General features: G+C 40.4%; 2 protein-coding genes across 2 annotated transcripts; both read right to left on the reverse strand.

Annotated features, from left to right (window-relative positions):
• Window positions 1–103: 103 nt before the first annotated feature.
• On the reverse strand, window positions 104–4623 carry LOC121523826 (zinc finger protein 664-like). Its single transcript, XM_041808881.1, has 2 exons — window positions 4396–4623; window positions 104–1788 (listed from the first exon to the last, which is right to left on the reverse strand). The coding sequence occupies exons 1-2, from the start codon at window positions 4421–4423 to the stop codon at window positions 431–433; spliced, it is 1386 nt and encodes a 461-aa protein (XP_041664815.1). The 5' UTR covers window positions 4424–4623; the 3' UTR covers window positions 104–430.
• Window positions 4624–5839: 1216 nt separating this feature from the next.
• On the reverse strand, window positions 5840–14049 carry LOC121523813 (zinc finger protein OZF-like). The gene is made up of 2 exons (XM_041808866.1): window positions 13808–14049; window positions 5840–7705 (listed from the first exon to the last, which is right to left on the reverse strand). The coding sequence occupies exons 1-2, from the start codon at window positions 13836–13838 to the stop codon at window positions 6276–6278; spliced, it is 1461 nt and encodes a 486-aa protein (XP_041664800.1). The 5' UTR covers window positions 13839–14049; the 3' UTR covers window positions 5840–6275.
• Window positions 14050–16058: the final 2009 nt, after the last annotated feature.

Genomic DNA, 16058 nt, shown 5'->3' on the forward strand with positions numbered 1-16058 from the left:
GAATGAGACTTTTCAGTAATCAAAAGGAGATTTATTGTTGTACAAAACTCAACAATAAATAATTGCAGAAATGAATAACTCTAACTCTATCATCATGTAACATCCAAGTACTGTGTGGAGACAAGTCTGTAAAATCTGACCCAATTCTAAGGCAACTTTGTTCATCATTTAAAAAGTTTATAAATATGTTTAACATACAAGAGATCAGTTACACACTCAGAGAAACCATAGCCTCCAAAAATATTGTATTCTAGAAAATAAATCGAGTCATGTAGTTCTAAAAACACATTTTAAGACAGTGAATGTTAGACTTTGCCAATGTAGTTTGAAGGTTGTATCTGATGAGTATCTTGAGAGTTCAGAAAATGTTCTCTTATCATATTAAAAGACTTAAGATACTGGACAACTTGAGGGTGAGTAAATGTTGTCACTAACACCCCGAATGAATGGTTTCCCTTGTGTGGACAACAGCATGTATTTTCAGACTTCCATGTTGAGAAAAACTTTTACCACAAACCGAGCAGCTAAATGGTTTCTCCCCTGTGTGGACAACAGAGTGTCTTCTCAGACTTCCACGGCAAGAGAAACTTTTACTACAAACTGAACAACTAAACGGTTTCTCCCCTGTGTGCACAAGAGAGTGCAGTGTCAGACTTCCATTTTGAGTAAAACTTTTACCACAAACTGAACAACTAAATGGTTTCTCCCCTGTGTGGACAACAGAATGTTTTCGGAGATTTTCATGTCGGGAAAAACTTTTACCACAAACTGAACAACTAAATCGTTTCTCCCCTGTGTGGACCACAGAATGTCTTTTCAGTCCTCCAAGTTGAGAAAAACTTTTACAACAAAATGAGCAACTAAACGGTTTCTCACCTGTGTGGACTACAGAATGTGTTTTCAGACTTCCATGACAAGTAAAACTTTTACCACAAAGTGAACAACTAAATCGTTTCTCCTCTGTGTGGACAACAGAGTGTTGCCTTAGATGTGCATGGCTGGAAAAACTTTTACAACAAACTGAACAACTCAGTGGTTTCTCTCCTGTGTGGACTCTCATGTGCCTCACCATCTCTACTTTCCAGAGAAAACTTTTCTGACAAACTGAGCAGCTGAAACGTTTTTCTGCTGAATGACGCAACATATGTTGTTTTAAATTTTTCTTACACAGGAATCTTTTACCACAAAATGAACAACTCAGTCGCTCCTCTCCTTGGTGCTGCTTCTGCTGTTTCTTTTGTCCAAAGCTGTGAGCACATTCAGACACGCTGACTGATAAATTTCCCGCGCTAGGTTTCATACCACTTACAGTTCCATTTTTGTTTTGTAGATCATTTAAACCTTCTTGAGGTTCATCACTCTCCTCCCAATCAGCACTGTCATCAGTTTCAGATTCAGATAGGTCTGAAGTCTCATCAGGAGTAACTGGATGTAAATGACTGTCTAGATTAAAGTATCGGTCTGATCCTTCATAGTCCTCCCTATCAGCTTCTATCTTCAAATGCTCTGTGTCTCTGCTCTTTACATTTCTGTTTTCATCAACCTGTGAGGACTGAAGTTTCTCTCCATCATCTTCCTCACTCTTCACATGGGTAGGAGTCAATGTGAACGCGTTGATATCATCCTCCTCTGCTCCTTGAAGCTGTTCTCTCTCCTGACTGATCCAGAGTTCCTCCTGTTCCTCTTTGATATGTGCTGGTTCTGGTGGCTCCTCCTGGTCCAGACTGGAGCTCCTCTCCTGCTGCTCAGGGAGAACCTCTTCATCTTTCACTACCACCTGCAGGATGTCTGTGGAGAAAAATCAAACAAAAAAATATTTGAAAAATGCAATATTCAATCTGAAGTAAATCACTAATTGCTCTACTTTCTGCATCGTTGGGATGTGTTACAGATTTTGTAAACCTGTCATTGTTTGGAAGTAATTTATAATGAACAACAGTTCATCATAACTTTGCATTTTAGAGTTTATACTAGGGGGGTTTGAATGCAGATTAAAATAAAACACATCTTATAGACTCAGTTTTCTGTTCCTACCCTTCTTGCAGACATTTCATTGATATGTCAGTGATGATGCAGATGCTTTTAGAGACAGGGATTGAACCTTACAAAAATATGATCCTCTCTGTGGAGACCACTTTTGAAATATGTACATTACACACAAGGTCACCCAGGGCTTTCTGTGGCCCAACCTCATGAGGGTTCATGGAGTTAGGAAAAGGTTATATGAACAGACCGCAGCTCAGTCTGAGTCCAGTCGTGTTTTACTCTGACACAAAGAGGAGTCAGACTACAACCCAAAGGTCACGCGTGTCAGTGTGTTTAATGACAATGATGAGGTGTGTTCTCTCCTCTCTACGTTTAACTTTTTTTTTTGGGGGGGGGGGGGTGTTCTCATAGTCTTTTCATTTTTTTAGGATCCAAGATGGCATCTGTGGTCTCACTCAGAGCACGACAACAGATGGAAGGAAGGAGACCAAACTGGACGAGGAAGAGAAAGACCTCAACACCAGAAAGGTAAAATCAAAAGATTTCTTATAAAACTTGTGTCTAATAAAAAACTGTAGGAGCTAGCAGACAAAGTTATGTTGAACTGTTTGGTAAACTTTCATTTTCCTTTCTTTTCTTTTTTTTCATTTAATGCTCAGGGTTTACAGTTAATAACAACTTACATCATTTTGGGTCATTGACATAAGGCTGCATGGGGGGGGGGGGGGTCACTGACTACATTACAACAGAGAACATCCTACAGGAGAGGATACAGGAGTATTAACTATGTCCTCCCAGGTTGATAGAGAAGGAAAAAAAAAAAGAGGAAAAAAGAATTAATGATAATCATTAGTGATTTAGCAAGTACATCAGCTTCAATAAGTCCACCACAGCATGGAATATTGGGGCAAATAAAAATGAAAAAAAAAATGGGAATAGGGAAATATTTGTGAGAGGTAAGAGTAAAAATCTGGTCTTCTTCTGTATTTGCCTATCCAAGGATATCCTGTAAACAGCTATTCTAAAAAGCAGGAAATGCAAGAGATCTGTCTGCAGAGCAACACTTAGATTATAAATGGAATAAATCACTTTTTTTTATATAAATTCCATTTATAATCTACGTTTAACATCTGTAATAACAACATAAAGTGATTGTCCTCTGTTGGCCCATCTGTGGCTTTAATACGAGCTGCAGCAGCTTGTATTATCATGGCTTAAACAGCTGTTAAGAAGGTGTGCTTTAACTCATGGCTCTCATTTTAAAGTTCACGATGATTCAAAGAGGCAGGCTATGACACTGAAGAGAGTGAGCTATAAAGAGTGTCAGTTAGTGCTAGATATTTCCCACAACCTCACCATGCAATATGAATCACAATACACTTTGAATTAGGTTAATGAAAATGTTGCCATAAACTTGTCCTACACTGAATCCACCACAGCAGCTTTTCTTTAACATACAGGATAACAGAAAAGGTAGCTACAACTTAAAGGTTCTTACACTTAAAAACTGTTCAGTTCTGATCGCCAGAGATCCAAGTAATCAAAATTGCCATTTAGAATCAATCAGCTATGAATAAATCCAAATACAGTTGTAATTTACTTTTTAAACTTAAAATGCCCCTCTCTGTTGTCTGTCTTCCTGTTGTTTTTTATACTTTCATATAATATTCTGGTTTCACTTTACTTTAAGCTCCACTTGCATTTGTAAGAACAACTTTTTGCTTTATTTCTGTATAAATGGCTCTGTAGTTTCTGTAATGAAAAATGCAAGCAGTATTTCTCATACTGTCTATAGAGCTGCCTGCAGCTGTTGTTATCAGCACAGCTATTTGGCTCATATCTTTACAACTGAAGCTTGCGTGGCTCACGGCCAAATCATGATGTTTGAAGAAACCTGAAATAATCCAGTATCTTTGATTTTTAGCCTGCTGGATGTAGAGAAACACTATCTGTCTCACCTGAGAGAGTATCAGCTTGTTTTATTGTGAGGAGATGAGTGAGGCGTGCGCTGCATCATGTAGTTCTACGACTGCTGCCATCTACTGGCTCTGCCCTTAACTGCGTCTGAATAGTCATAGTCCAGGGTATCCTCTGATACAGGAGATCATCATGGGAGCAGTAACACCTTTCCTCACCATTTCCAAACAAGCAGCTATCATGGTCAGCACTCAAACACTTCGGGTCATTTCCTTCAGTTAGGAACCTTCCAAATCAAAGAGGATTTTTCAAACGGACCATTAATTCCTACGTAGTGAGGCTTTAAACACGGGACACGTGGCTTTAGCATAAACACTCACCAAGGAACACCTTAATCTGACCAGTACTTCCATCATATTCAGCCAACACTGTTTAACTGTCCTCCTCAGCCCCTCTTTAGTGTTTTCATTCTCATCCCTTAGTTCTCTTTACCTCCGCTGATGTTCTTCACTTCCTCCATGCTAACAGCCGTTAGCTTCCAGGCTAGCTCCGTTAGCACTCTTCTCTTCGTTCGTATCACCGCAGCTCCGTTTTCTGACACAATACTGAGGTTTGTTTCTACTGAGACTCTCCTTTAGTGTTTTCTTACTCTGAATGTAACATGAATGTTAACTGTAGCACTCGAGACTAATAGTTAACAAACCACGGAGACAACACAGCTTCTTCTTCTTCTTCCGTGTTTTTTCTTCTTCTTTCACTTTGGCAGGCTAAACGCAGCTGTGGCGCATTACTGCCCCCTTCTGGATCCGTTGGTCTTTGTGCCAGCAGGACTGTTGAAGACATCTTTTTCCTTTTCTCAGACTAGAGGCTGCACCTAAAAAGTACATACTTTAATGTCTCCTCCTCTCCACACCACTTTCAACCTGGATGTTTTGGATGAGGGCTAGCTCACTTCTAACCCCGCGGTGTCCTAGCCTCATCCTCAGCAGCTTCACCTGATCCTTTCTTTCTCCTGCTCCAAGTTCTTGAAGTCCTATGAGAACCAACAGATGGTTGAATTGTATAGAGAGGTCTGCCTTTGTGATCCGTATCCCACATCTTTTTCCTTTCAGTAATTATTTTTGACTCTAATATTGAACACATTTCCACTGCTTCTTGGGCAGGTGTTATTTCCGCTTACTGTGGGGCGACCAACGCTACCCCAGCAGGTAGAGCTGGATGTCTCACTGTCATAAGGTTGTAGGTTTGATCCCCAGTTCCTGCAGTCACGTCATGTCCTTGGCAGACACTTAGCCAGTTTGCTCCCACTGCTTTGTTGGTGGTGCGTAAATGGTTATGGATCCACCTGAGTGTTGAAGCTCTCCCAGTAGAACCATAGAATCCCAAGGTGAGAATCCCTCCAAGACCCCACCCAGAGACTCCCAGAAGGCTGCATATTCCTAGTTGATGTTAATTGCATAAGCGCAAACAACACTCAGAGCCTTACTCCCTGCTACTTTCAGTTGCAGGGAGGTGACCTTTTCATTCACTGGAGAAAACATCAACGTAGCGTCGCTCAGCTTGTGAGTATTCCCACACCTGCCTGGCGCCTCTCACCCTCGACAACGCCAGAAAAGGAAAGGCTCCAGCCCGTCTCCAGGAGTTTGGTTCTAAAACCAGAGGTTTGTGTGATCAGAAGTTATTTCGTTTAAAAAAAAACCTGTAAGCTGACGTATTTAAGAAGCAGTGGCAAGTTTGAAAAGTCATTTTAAATTTTATGTTAGGAAATCCAAGCACATCTTAAAATCATACACCTTTAAATAAATCTGGCCATTACTGACCTGGCCTTGTTCATGTCTTAACTTCAGAACAAATCATGTTTGAACTTCTAAGACAAAGAGACACAACACTGCATTTTTGTCCTATCATGTGTTACATAACTTGCAAGAATTGGTAAAGTCAAAAGGGAAAGAGAGACATATCTTGGCAATCAACTGAATATTTATTGTTATACAAACATCAACAATGTCAAATTTAAGAAACTACTGAAATCAGCAACTCTAAATTGTAAATCATCTAACATCTGTTTACTGTATTGGGACAGGTCTGTGAAATTGGAACTGATCCTAAGGGTAAATTTGTTCTTCAGTGCAATAGTTGATTGATAAATTGTTTAACACACAGTTGGTTAAAACTTAGAGCCCTGCAACACCATAAACATTGTGTGTGTAGAAAAAAAAATTACTTTCCAAATCATATTTCAAAACAGCAAATGTCAGACAATGCCCCTGTACTTTAAAGGCCATATGTGATGACTACCAAAATTCATTTTCATTTTTAATGCTCTTACTGGCCCACTTGTAGTTTTTGACAGTCTGAGGTTCAGTAAATGTTCATGGTTTCTCCTCTGTGTGGACAACAGAGTGTCTTTTCAAACTCCCATGTTGAGAAAAACTTTTACCACAAACTGAACAACTAAACGGTTTCTCCCCTGTGTGGACAACAAAGTGTGCTGTCAGTCTTCCATGTTGAGAAAAACTTTTACCACAAACAGAACAACTAAACGGTTTCTCCCCTGTGTGGACAACAGAATGTGTTTTCAGATTTCCATTAGAAGAAAAACTTTTACCACATATTGAGCAACTAAATCGTTTCTCCCCTGTGTGGGTCATTGTGTGTACCCTTAGATTTTCATGTCTAGAAAAACTTTTACCACAAATTGAACAACTAAATGGTTTCTCTCCTGTGTGGACAACGGAGTGCCTCTTTAGACTTCCATGTTGAGAAAAACTTTTACCACAAATAGAACAATTAAATTGTTTCTCCTTTGTGTGGATTACAGAGTGTGTTCTCAGATTTCCATATTGAGAAAAACTTTTACCACAAACTGAACAACTAAACGGCTTCTCCCCCGTGTGAATGACAGAGTGTTTTCTAAGACTTCCATGGCAAAAAAACATTTTACCACAAACTGAACAACTAAATTGTTTCTCCCCTGTGTGGGTAAAGGAGTGTGCTCTCAAATTTCCATGACAAGAAAAACTTTTACCACAAACCGAACAACTCAGTGGTTTCTCTCCCGTGTGGACTCTCATGTGGCTCATCAACTTTACTTTCCAGAGAAATTTTTTCTGACAAACTGAGCAGCTGAAACGTTTTTCTCCTGAATGACGTAACATATGGTGTCTTAAATTTCTCTTACCCTGGTATGTTTTACCACAAAATGAACAACTCAGTGGTTTCTCTCCTTGATGCTGCTTCTGTCCTTTCTTTTCTCCAAAGCCTGGAGCACATTCAGAGGAGCTCACTGATGTGTCTCCACTATTTTGTTTCAAATCACTTTCAGTTACTTCTTTGTTTAGTAGATCATTTAAAACTTCATGAGGTTCATCACTCTCCTCCCAATCAGCACTGTCATCAGTATCAGATCCAGAAAGGTCTGAAGTCTCCTCAGGAGTAACTGGAGGAAAATGACTGTCTGCATTGAAGTCTCTGTCTGCTTCTGATTCTCCACAGTCCTCTCCATCAGATTCTGTTTTCAAATGCTCAGTGTCTCTGTACACCCCACTTTGGTTTTCATAAAGCTGTGAGGACTGAGGTCCATCCTCTTCCTCACTCTTCAGAGGGACGGGAGAGAATGTGAACGCGTTGATATCATCCTCCTCTGCTCCTTGAAGCTGTTCTCTCTCCTGACTGATCCAGAGTTCCTCCTGTTCCTCTTTGATATGTGCTGGTTCTGGTGGCTCCTCCTGGTCCAGACTGGAGCTCCTCTCCTGCTGCTCAGGGAGAACCTCTTCATCTTTCACTACCACCTGCAGGATGTCTGTGGACAAAAATCATACACAAAACTTTTGGAAAAATGTTATTGACTTTTCACAGTACTCATTGATGCTCCTACTTTCTGCATTGTTGGGATGTGTTACAGTTTTTTTTTTTCTTTTTGCACCGAGGCTAAAAGGTGTCTAGTCTTCCAATATATATTGTTAGAGATGAATTGGTTGTTAGTAATAATGGCAATCTTTCAGTGTTAATTTTGGCAGCTAGTTTTAGTTTTAGTCTTTCAATGAAATGTATTTTAGTTTTAGTTACATTTTAGTCATTTCTATCCTTTTCAGTTTAACTCCAGTTTAGTCCATGAAAACTCAAAACCTTTTAGTCTTTACTGTTAGTCCAAGCATTTATTTTGTTGCCTAAATCTAGTACCAAATCATGGTAGTGTGCTCTCTGCACTCTGCCTAACCTGGGGTCCCTGCTTTCTACAGCTGAGAGGCAGAATAGATACAAATGCATTGGTTTTTTACAGATTTACCCACAGTGAAGAAATATCACAGATTTTGAATGTCAGACATAAACTACATTAAATTTTAGTCTGGTTTTAGTCATCTTGACAAAAACTAAACTTAGTTTTAGTCAGTTTTAGTCATCACAGATCTATTTTTGTTAGTCTCAGTCTAGTTTTTGTCATGGAAAAAAGGCTGTCGACGAACATTTTTAGTCATAGCTTTAGTCGACGAAATTAACACTGCAATCTAAACACCTCCTCAAAGTTATCATACTGTGGTAAATAACAGTATTATAACTGTTTACTGATGTAGGTGAGGAAAATGTCCATGGGTCAACCAGGACGTAATAAACATCTCAGGGAAGAGGAGGCATCACAGGCTGTCTCCTCTGTTCTCTCAACTGCACCACACTAGGGAAGTCACGATTACAGATTTTCTTGGTACAATTATTGTCTGAGAAATAATCATGATTTTATGATTATTTTTGCATTAATTAATTTCACACTACCATGAATAACTAAAATCACATGAACACTCCTTATAGTTCTTGAATTCAATATATTTCCATCTTTGGATGCTCTCATAACAAAATATCAACAATGTAAAGTAACCAAAAAGAACAAGAAAAATGATAACAATCCCATTTGGAATTAAAGCGGGGGGTATTATGCCTTTTTTCAAGGCTTTACACCATCTTTCTGATACCCACGTAGTAGCTTTACATGGTTTACAGCTCAAAAAACTCCTCATGTTTCTGACACTGGCATCCTGAAAAACCCGTATTTTAACCTCGGTCAGAGATGCTTCATTTTCGCTGCTGTCTCTTTAAAGGAGCAGTGTGTAAAATTGGGACTATCAACATCTAACAGTCAATTCTGGAGTGTGATGATCATTTCTTTGGTGATAACTGTGGGAACCAGTGAAGTTTAAAAATCAATCCATGCTTAACTGTTATTTGGCTCCTTCTATGGTGCCATAGAAACAGGCAAAATGCAAAAATCCAAGATGGCAGCTTCCTTGGAGGGGACCCTCCCTATGTATGAATAAAAGGCTTATTCTGAGTTAATTTAAAACATAAATTTAAAAAATGTGTTATCAGATGTCAACACTAATTTAGATCAATCTACTTATAAATGTTATGTTTCATTTTAATCAAGCTTGTTTTGCTAAATGCTAACAGGCTAAATATTACACACTGCACCTTTAACACCCCCCACTTCATGGACCTGCTTTCCTCTGATTGGCCGATTTTCCGGAGGCTGGCAGGCATCAGGACTCAATGTTTTGTGCCCGCCCCCTCTAATGTGGCTAATGTTGTTATGCTAGTAGTTGAAAACTTTGAATGAACCGGTCCGACTGAGTAAAGTATGGCGAATTTTGATATACGTCCATACGTGTTAGACCCGGAGTCTGACCCTGATAGTTTGGAGAGAGAGGGGGAAGAAAACCAGCAGCAGCAAAGGATAGAGCAGGACGTATCTGTTTGGTAAGTGTTTAATTACTGTATTTCAATGGGAAAGAGGCCTTGTGGGGGCGGTCTGTTCTGCTTTGCCGGCAGCACAGACGAACCACGAACCAGTCAGGAGATAATATTGCGATGACCTCATCAGTTCGCTCCCTGTTCGCTCCATCAAAATCTCGTCTCGGGAGAATCTCGGAGAGATTTTCAATGAACCGTTTTCATCAGTTTACACGCTAATTCCAAGATTTCTGCCACATACGTTTATCTTGTAGTTTGAAAATTTGCATACATGGAGTATGGACACCCAACATTGTGACTTTATATTTATGTTTTAAAAATCGGAAAAGTATAATACCCCCTCTTTAAACAAAAATCACATCTGCTGTGTAAACAATCAATAAATGCTACGAATTAGCTATGTACTTCTCTCAGAGAAAATATATATAAATATATGTACCAATATGGTTTCCGACATAATATTTTCAAGAAATTGACGGTATTTAGGAAATGTAAGGATTAAATAATTGTAAAGTTTAATACCCCGATTAATTGTGAAAATGGGTAATTGTGACATCCCTACACCACACGCTGCATTGTCATCAGTATCATAAAAAGTCTGAAGCAGATTCATGCAGACTCCAAAGGACTTCAGTCTCCTCAGCAGGTGCAGATTACTTTGGCTCTTCTTGTACAGGACATCTGTGTTTGCTGTCCAGTCCAGTTCGATATTCAGGTGAACTCCCAGGTATCTGTATGTCTGCACCCTCTTGATGTTCAAACCCTGGATGTACATCGATGAAGTCCAGGGCACCTTCTGTGGTGTTGATATGATGTTGACTGATCTCACACCAGCTCACAAAGTCCACAATGACCTGCCTGTACTCCAGCTCTACCCTCAGACACACATCCCACAATGGCTGTGTCTGAGGTGTAGAGGGTAAAGAGACAGGGGAGAATACTGTCTCCTCAAGCTGGGCATACACTGAGTGATGTCAAGCCGACCATACGACAGTCGTGGCAGAATGTCAACTCATACTGTGCACCTGATTCGCTTATGATGCACGACCATCATGCATGCTTTATGTGCTCACAATGTACGAGTGAAGTCGGGACGGACTGTGACAGAAATCCGCAGAATTTCATTTTTAAAAAGTCTCACACACTGAAGCATTTCCAGCCATATTCTCTCTCTCTCTCTCTCTCTAACCCACACACACAACCAGCATCACCTGTGTCAGCTGCTGGTCCTCGGGTATATTTCCTTTATCATAGCGAGGGTGGGGGCGCAGTACAGCTGTTGTCATGGTAATTTAGGGCGTGGTCTGACAGTTAAGAAAGGAAAACTCTACCTAGAAGTTGTTTATTCTGCTCACGTTTTTGCTCTCACTGTGAAGTGTCTGGAGTCATATGACCAAAATATCAAACATGTCAGAAATCCATCTGACCAGTCGGGAGCAGGTCATCAAGTCGAAGTCTGGCCGTGGTTGGCCGTCGTACCCCCCTGTACACGGCACGGCAAACAACACCCAATCCGTATGAAAGTCAACCCAACTTCAACGTGAGTTGTGCGACTCAAAATGCATGACTGAACTGGACGAAAATCACACCGTGTATGTCCAGCTTTAGGAGTTCCTGTGCTGCAGACCACCATGTCAGACTCAAAGTCCTGAGGCCTCATGTGGTCTGTTGGTGAGGTGGTCCTGTGCCCATGCAGCCAGGTGACAGTCTACCCTCTCCGTGATGCAGGTGTTCTCCAGGTGAGCCAGGGGCCTGTGCAGCAGGTAACGACAGTGTCATCCCCCCCGATGTCTGGTTGAAAGGTGAACTGCAGGGGATCCAGGTAGAGTGCTCAGATGGAGTGTCTGGAGTTTGGCAGGTCTCTGCCCAGCTGGGTGGGGGAAGATTTAGTTCATTTGCCCACTCCCTGTCTCTGACTTCGGAGCCCTCCAAAAGCCTCTGTTGTGGTGTGAGATGATCTTCAGGCCTTCCCAGACTTCCCTTAAGCAGAGTTGTTCCCCAATCTTGGCCTTGTAGCTGGCCTTTCCTTCTGTGAGATTTGTTTTTAGCTCCCTCTGCAACGTCCTCAGCTCTTCTTTGTCCCCAAATCTAAACCCTTCATCTTCTCCAGAAGCAGGGCTTTCAGGGGTCACCCAGGGTTTGTTGTTTGAGAAAAACCGTACATTCCTGATAGGTACAGTGTTGGCTGCAAAGCACATCCCAGTCTGTGGTGTTGAAGCAGTCCTGCAGCGTCTCAGTGGCCTCCTTTGACCACTTATTCACATACCTGGTGGTGGAAGGTTGTTGGTTCACCATGAGTATGTTTATGAGCTGCGCTCTGACCAGTTTGTGATCTGAGAGACCCAGCAGAAGGAGGAGTGGTTAGCTGTATGAATCCTTGGTGTTCACATACTTTGGTGTAACAGTTCATAAACTGATTGAATGTGGGGAGAATAGCTGACAGAGAAGTGTGATTGAAGTTTCCTGAGATGAGAATGAGAGACTGGGATGAGTCTTTTGTTGTTGAGATCCAACAAGGATTTGGTGTTGTCCTGTGTCGTCTCATCTCTTTGTTTTTTCCCAATACCAGAGCAAAAAAAGTACTTTTACTATGCACCAGATGCCTTTACAGTGCCTGAATTGTTACTTTTGGGAGGAAAAAAAATAATGATAGTCAATGGCACTAAAAATACTTTTATAACTGCCAGGGCAACATTAAACTTCAAAGTGAGAAATATGAAATCTTAAAATAAAAATATGAACACATTCATGCCATTTTAGAGGACAAAATTTAACAAAATGCTCTCTTTGGTGCCTTCTTAATAGGTAAAATCTCTTTGGTGCTCTCTAAATGGGCATAGGTTAAAAAGTGCTCTCTTTGGTGTCCTCCAGGTGGGCAAAACTTTACGAAGCAGACAGCAGGTGCCATGGAGGCCCTGATGTGGCCCCCGGGCCTCCAGTTGATGATCACTGCTATAGGCTGTGCTTCTCCAAACCTTCCTGTCTATACTGAATGTTCATTAAAGCAGGGGTTCTTAACCTTGGGGTCGGGACCCCCATGCCTATTGTTGCCTCTGTTGACCCGTTATTGCCTCTATCAATCACTTAATACAACCCTTTTTTGCCCATTGTCCCAGTTAACTCATTTTTGCCAGTTTATATCAGATTTTCATCCCATTCCACCTAATGTCCAGTGTTTTTTGCACTTAAAGCCACTTCAGCCACTTTTTAATCTCCTCTTACCACTTTTTGAACCCGTTTTTGCCTTTATACCCCAAATATATTCTTTAGAAATCTAATTTTACCACCTTTTCCACCATTTTTTGCCATTTTTAAACAATTTTAGCAATTTTACACCATTTTAATTATGTTTTTAACAAAAGTTATTGCCATTTATAGAAGGCTACTCACTTCAAAAATGAATAAATAAAGGTATTTGTTTCTTTGATAAGAGCTGTTGTTATCCAGGTCAAATTCAAAATATGGTTTTCCTAGCTTAACTTTACAATTGACCATGGTTTTGCTGACCTCCATGGGCCCCCAGTTTGGCTGGGTCCCAGAGAATTCCCCCCTTTATTTTATCCCCTCTTATGGTCAGCCTTGTCTGCACTATTCTTGAGTGTTCATGGCTGTGTTCAACCACCTTTAAGTACAGTGGGGGTCCCCGGTCTCTGGCAGCTTTATTTTGGGGGTTGTGGGCTGAAAAGGTGAAGAACCACTGCTTTAAAGGACGGTCTCTCATACATGAATCCATCTAAGAATCACAGAGTAAAACATAGCTATAGCTATGTGAGCATAAATTTGTTTGAACATCATAGTAATATAGGTCAGAGTGCTGCTGAGCTCCATAATAAACACCATCATAATCTGTAAAACACTGAAGCTGTGGACACTTGTTCTTGCATTTAGATCTAAGCTTCATGTGTTTTACAGAAAGCAGGGCTAAATACATGAAAGTCATTGGGCCAATAACAAATAATGAGAGTACAGAGTGATGTTTGTCTGCAGTATGGGGCTAAAATCAGCCATTTTATCAAGTTTGTGACTTTAGCATTAACACACTATGAAACAATCATCTGAAACATCTTAGCACAGTATTTCTATCAAATTCAATTAAGGCGGCTTCACTGTCCGCTTTACTTCCTCTTTAGTGCTTTTATTCTAAAAACTCTTTTGTCTTTACCTCTGTTTATGTTGTTCTTCTCTTCCTCCATGCTAGCTGCCGTTAGCTTCCAGGCTAGCTACGTTAGCACACTTCGTTGGTATCTCTCCGTAAATCCGTTTTCTGACACAGTCTTGATGTTTGTTTTGTACCGAGAAACTCCGATAGTCTTCTCTTCCTCCGAATTCACCGTCTGTAATAAAGCAGTGATGGCTGTAAGTTTATTAAACCATCGAGACAGAAGGGGTTCGCCTCCTCCCTCTTCTTCCAGCCTGCTTCTTCTTCCTTTTCTATGATAACTGCTTGTAGGTGTAACACCGCCACCTGGTGGTCTGGAGTGTGGGTCAGAACGGCATTATTATCCTAAATTGTTTAAATATGTCCCATGTGTTTGAGAAATCTGACAACCCCCTTAAACCTTAAATGTCTGGAGCTCTTTGCACTGTTGAATATTTAGTTCAGTTTGATAGCTGTGAAGTGTTTCAGAGCCTGTCTCTTCTGCTTGTTCTTGGCTGACTGGTTCATCAAACAGAACCTACAGGGGTTCACCCCATGTCCTCAATCAACATAGCAAGATTAGGAGGAAATCCAGCACTGATTAGGTAGGTTGAACTTTGATGGTGGCGCTGAGGTGTCGTTGACCAGTTCTCGACTGTTCTGACTCAGACTGAACCAGGACTGCCCACAGAACCGGCTGGGGCCCTGAAAGACCCAGAGAATGGTCCCTCCCCTGTTGTGATGTATTGATGATATTAATGTGTGTTGGATCAGTAGAAATAGAACTTCCAGGATAACAGTTACTTCAGTTTGGAGCTGAACGTGTGTCAAACTATCTCACTGGGATCTGGTGTTGGAATGATTTATTTCTGCTACTTTTAACACCTTTCCAACAAATTTTCCAACAATTTTTGACAATTCTTTTAACACTTTTAAACAATTGTTGTTGCCATGGCCCTTTGTTTCTGCTTTTTTTTTCTTAAACTTTAACCCTTTTTGTCAATTTTAACTAATTTTTGTTACCTTTTAACCTTTTAAGCTACACTTCTGCCTCTGTCGTGCCAATTTAAAACATTTCTGCTGGGTTTTATTTGCCAATCTTAACCCAATCGTTACCACTTTATGCCCTATTTTGCCAGTTTTAACATTCAATGCCCATTTTGCCACAGTTCTGTAACTTCTATCCCATTTGTGCCACTTTATGCCTATTGTTGCCAGTTCTTCTGGACACTTTTTGGACCATTTTTGCCACTCATCTGCCACTCTAGTTTATTTATTTATTTGCCTATAAATCAACGTTACCAATTTTCATCCATTTTTGTGTTGTTTTTTTTTCCATATTTTGCCACAGTTTTAACACTTAATGCCCATTTCACCACTTCTTTGCCATATTTGCTGGTTCTTTAGGCCACTTTCATCCCATCTTTGCAACTTTCAACTATTTTTGGCCATAATTATACCAGTGTTTTGCCACTTTTACCCCTTTTCCTGTTTTTTTCCCCTTTCAACCCAATGTTTGCCGTATCATGTCTATATTTTCTATTATTTTGCTGCATTTTAGACTCTTAATGCCAATTCTTGCTCATGTTTTGCCACTTTATACCCATTTTCACTACTTCTTTGCTACTTTTATCCCATTTTTGCCACTTTTCACCTATTTTTGCCAGTTCTTTTGGCCATTTTTGAATGATTTTTGGTCTTTTGCACCGTTTTTTGCCACTGTTTGCCCGTGTTTAATACTTCCTTTGCAAGTATTAACCCATTTTTGCTGTTATCTGTTTTTTTGCCACTTTTCACAAAAATATATTATCTCTAAAGTTGTCTCACTGTCTTTTGGGCTATTTTCTGGTATCCTTTGTGCACATCACAGCTTAGTTATGAAGTCTGGCATTACTTTCCTAATCACTTAGTTTATTGAGCCCATCCACAAAATAAATATCACCAATAACAAGATGATTCTGTTTTAAGAAAGGAGTTTGAATAAATTCACGATTTGTTACTCTGAAAGAGTGTCCATTATTCAGGTAAAAAAACAAAATATGGTATCATAGTGTAACTTTACAGTCGACAATGATTTTGCTGACCCCCATGGGCCCCCAGTTCAGCTGGGCTCCAGAAAGCGCTCCCCTTATGTACAGCCTTCCCTGGAACCTGACTTCTCTCACATATCTGCAATAGTGCTTCACAATGTGGTAATAATGTGTGATTGTGATTGTACTTGAGAAGTGACTGGATAGCACAGTGGTTTACATTGCTGACTTGGTTGCAGGAGATT

The sequence above is a fragment of the Cheilinus undulatus genome, linkage group 16 (genome assembly GCF_018320785.1).
Source record: "Cheilinus undulatus linkage group 16, ASM1832078v1, whole genome shotgun sequence".
Lineage (NCBI taxonomy): Eukaryota > Metazoa > Chordata > Actinopteri > Labriformes > Labridae > Cheilinus > Cheilinus undulatus.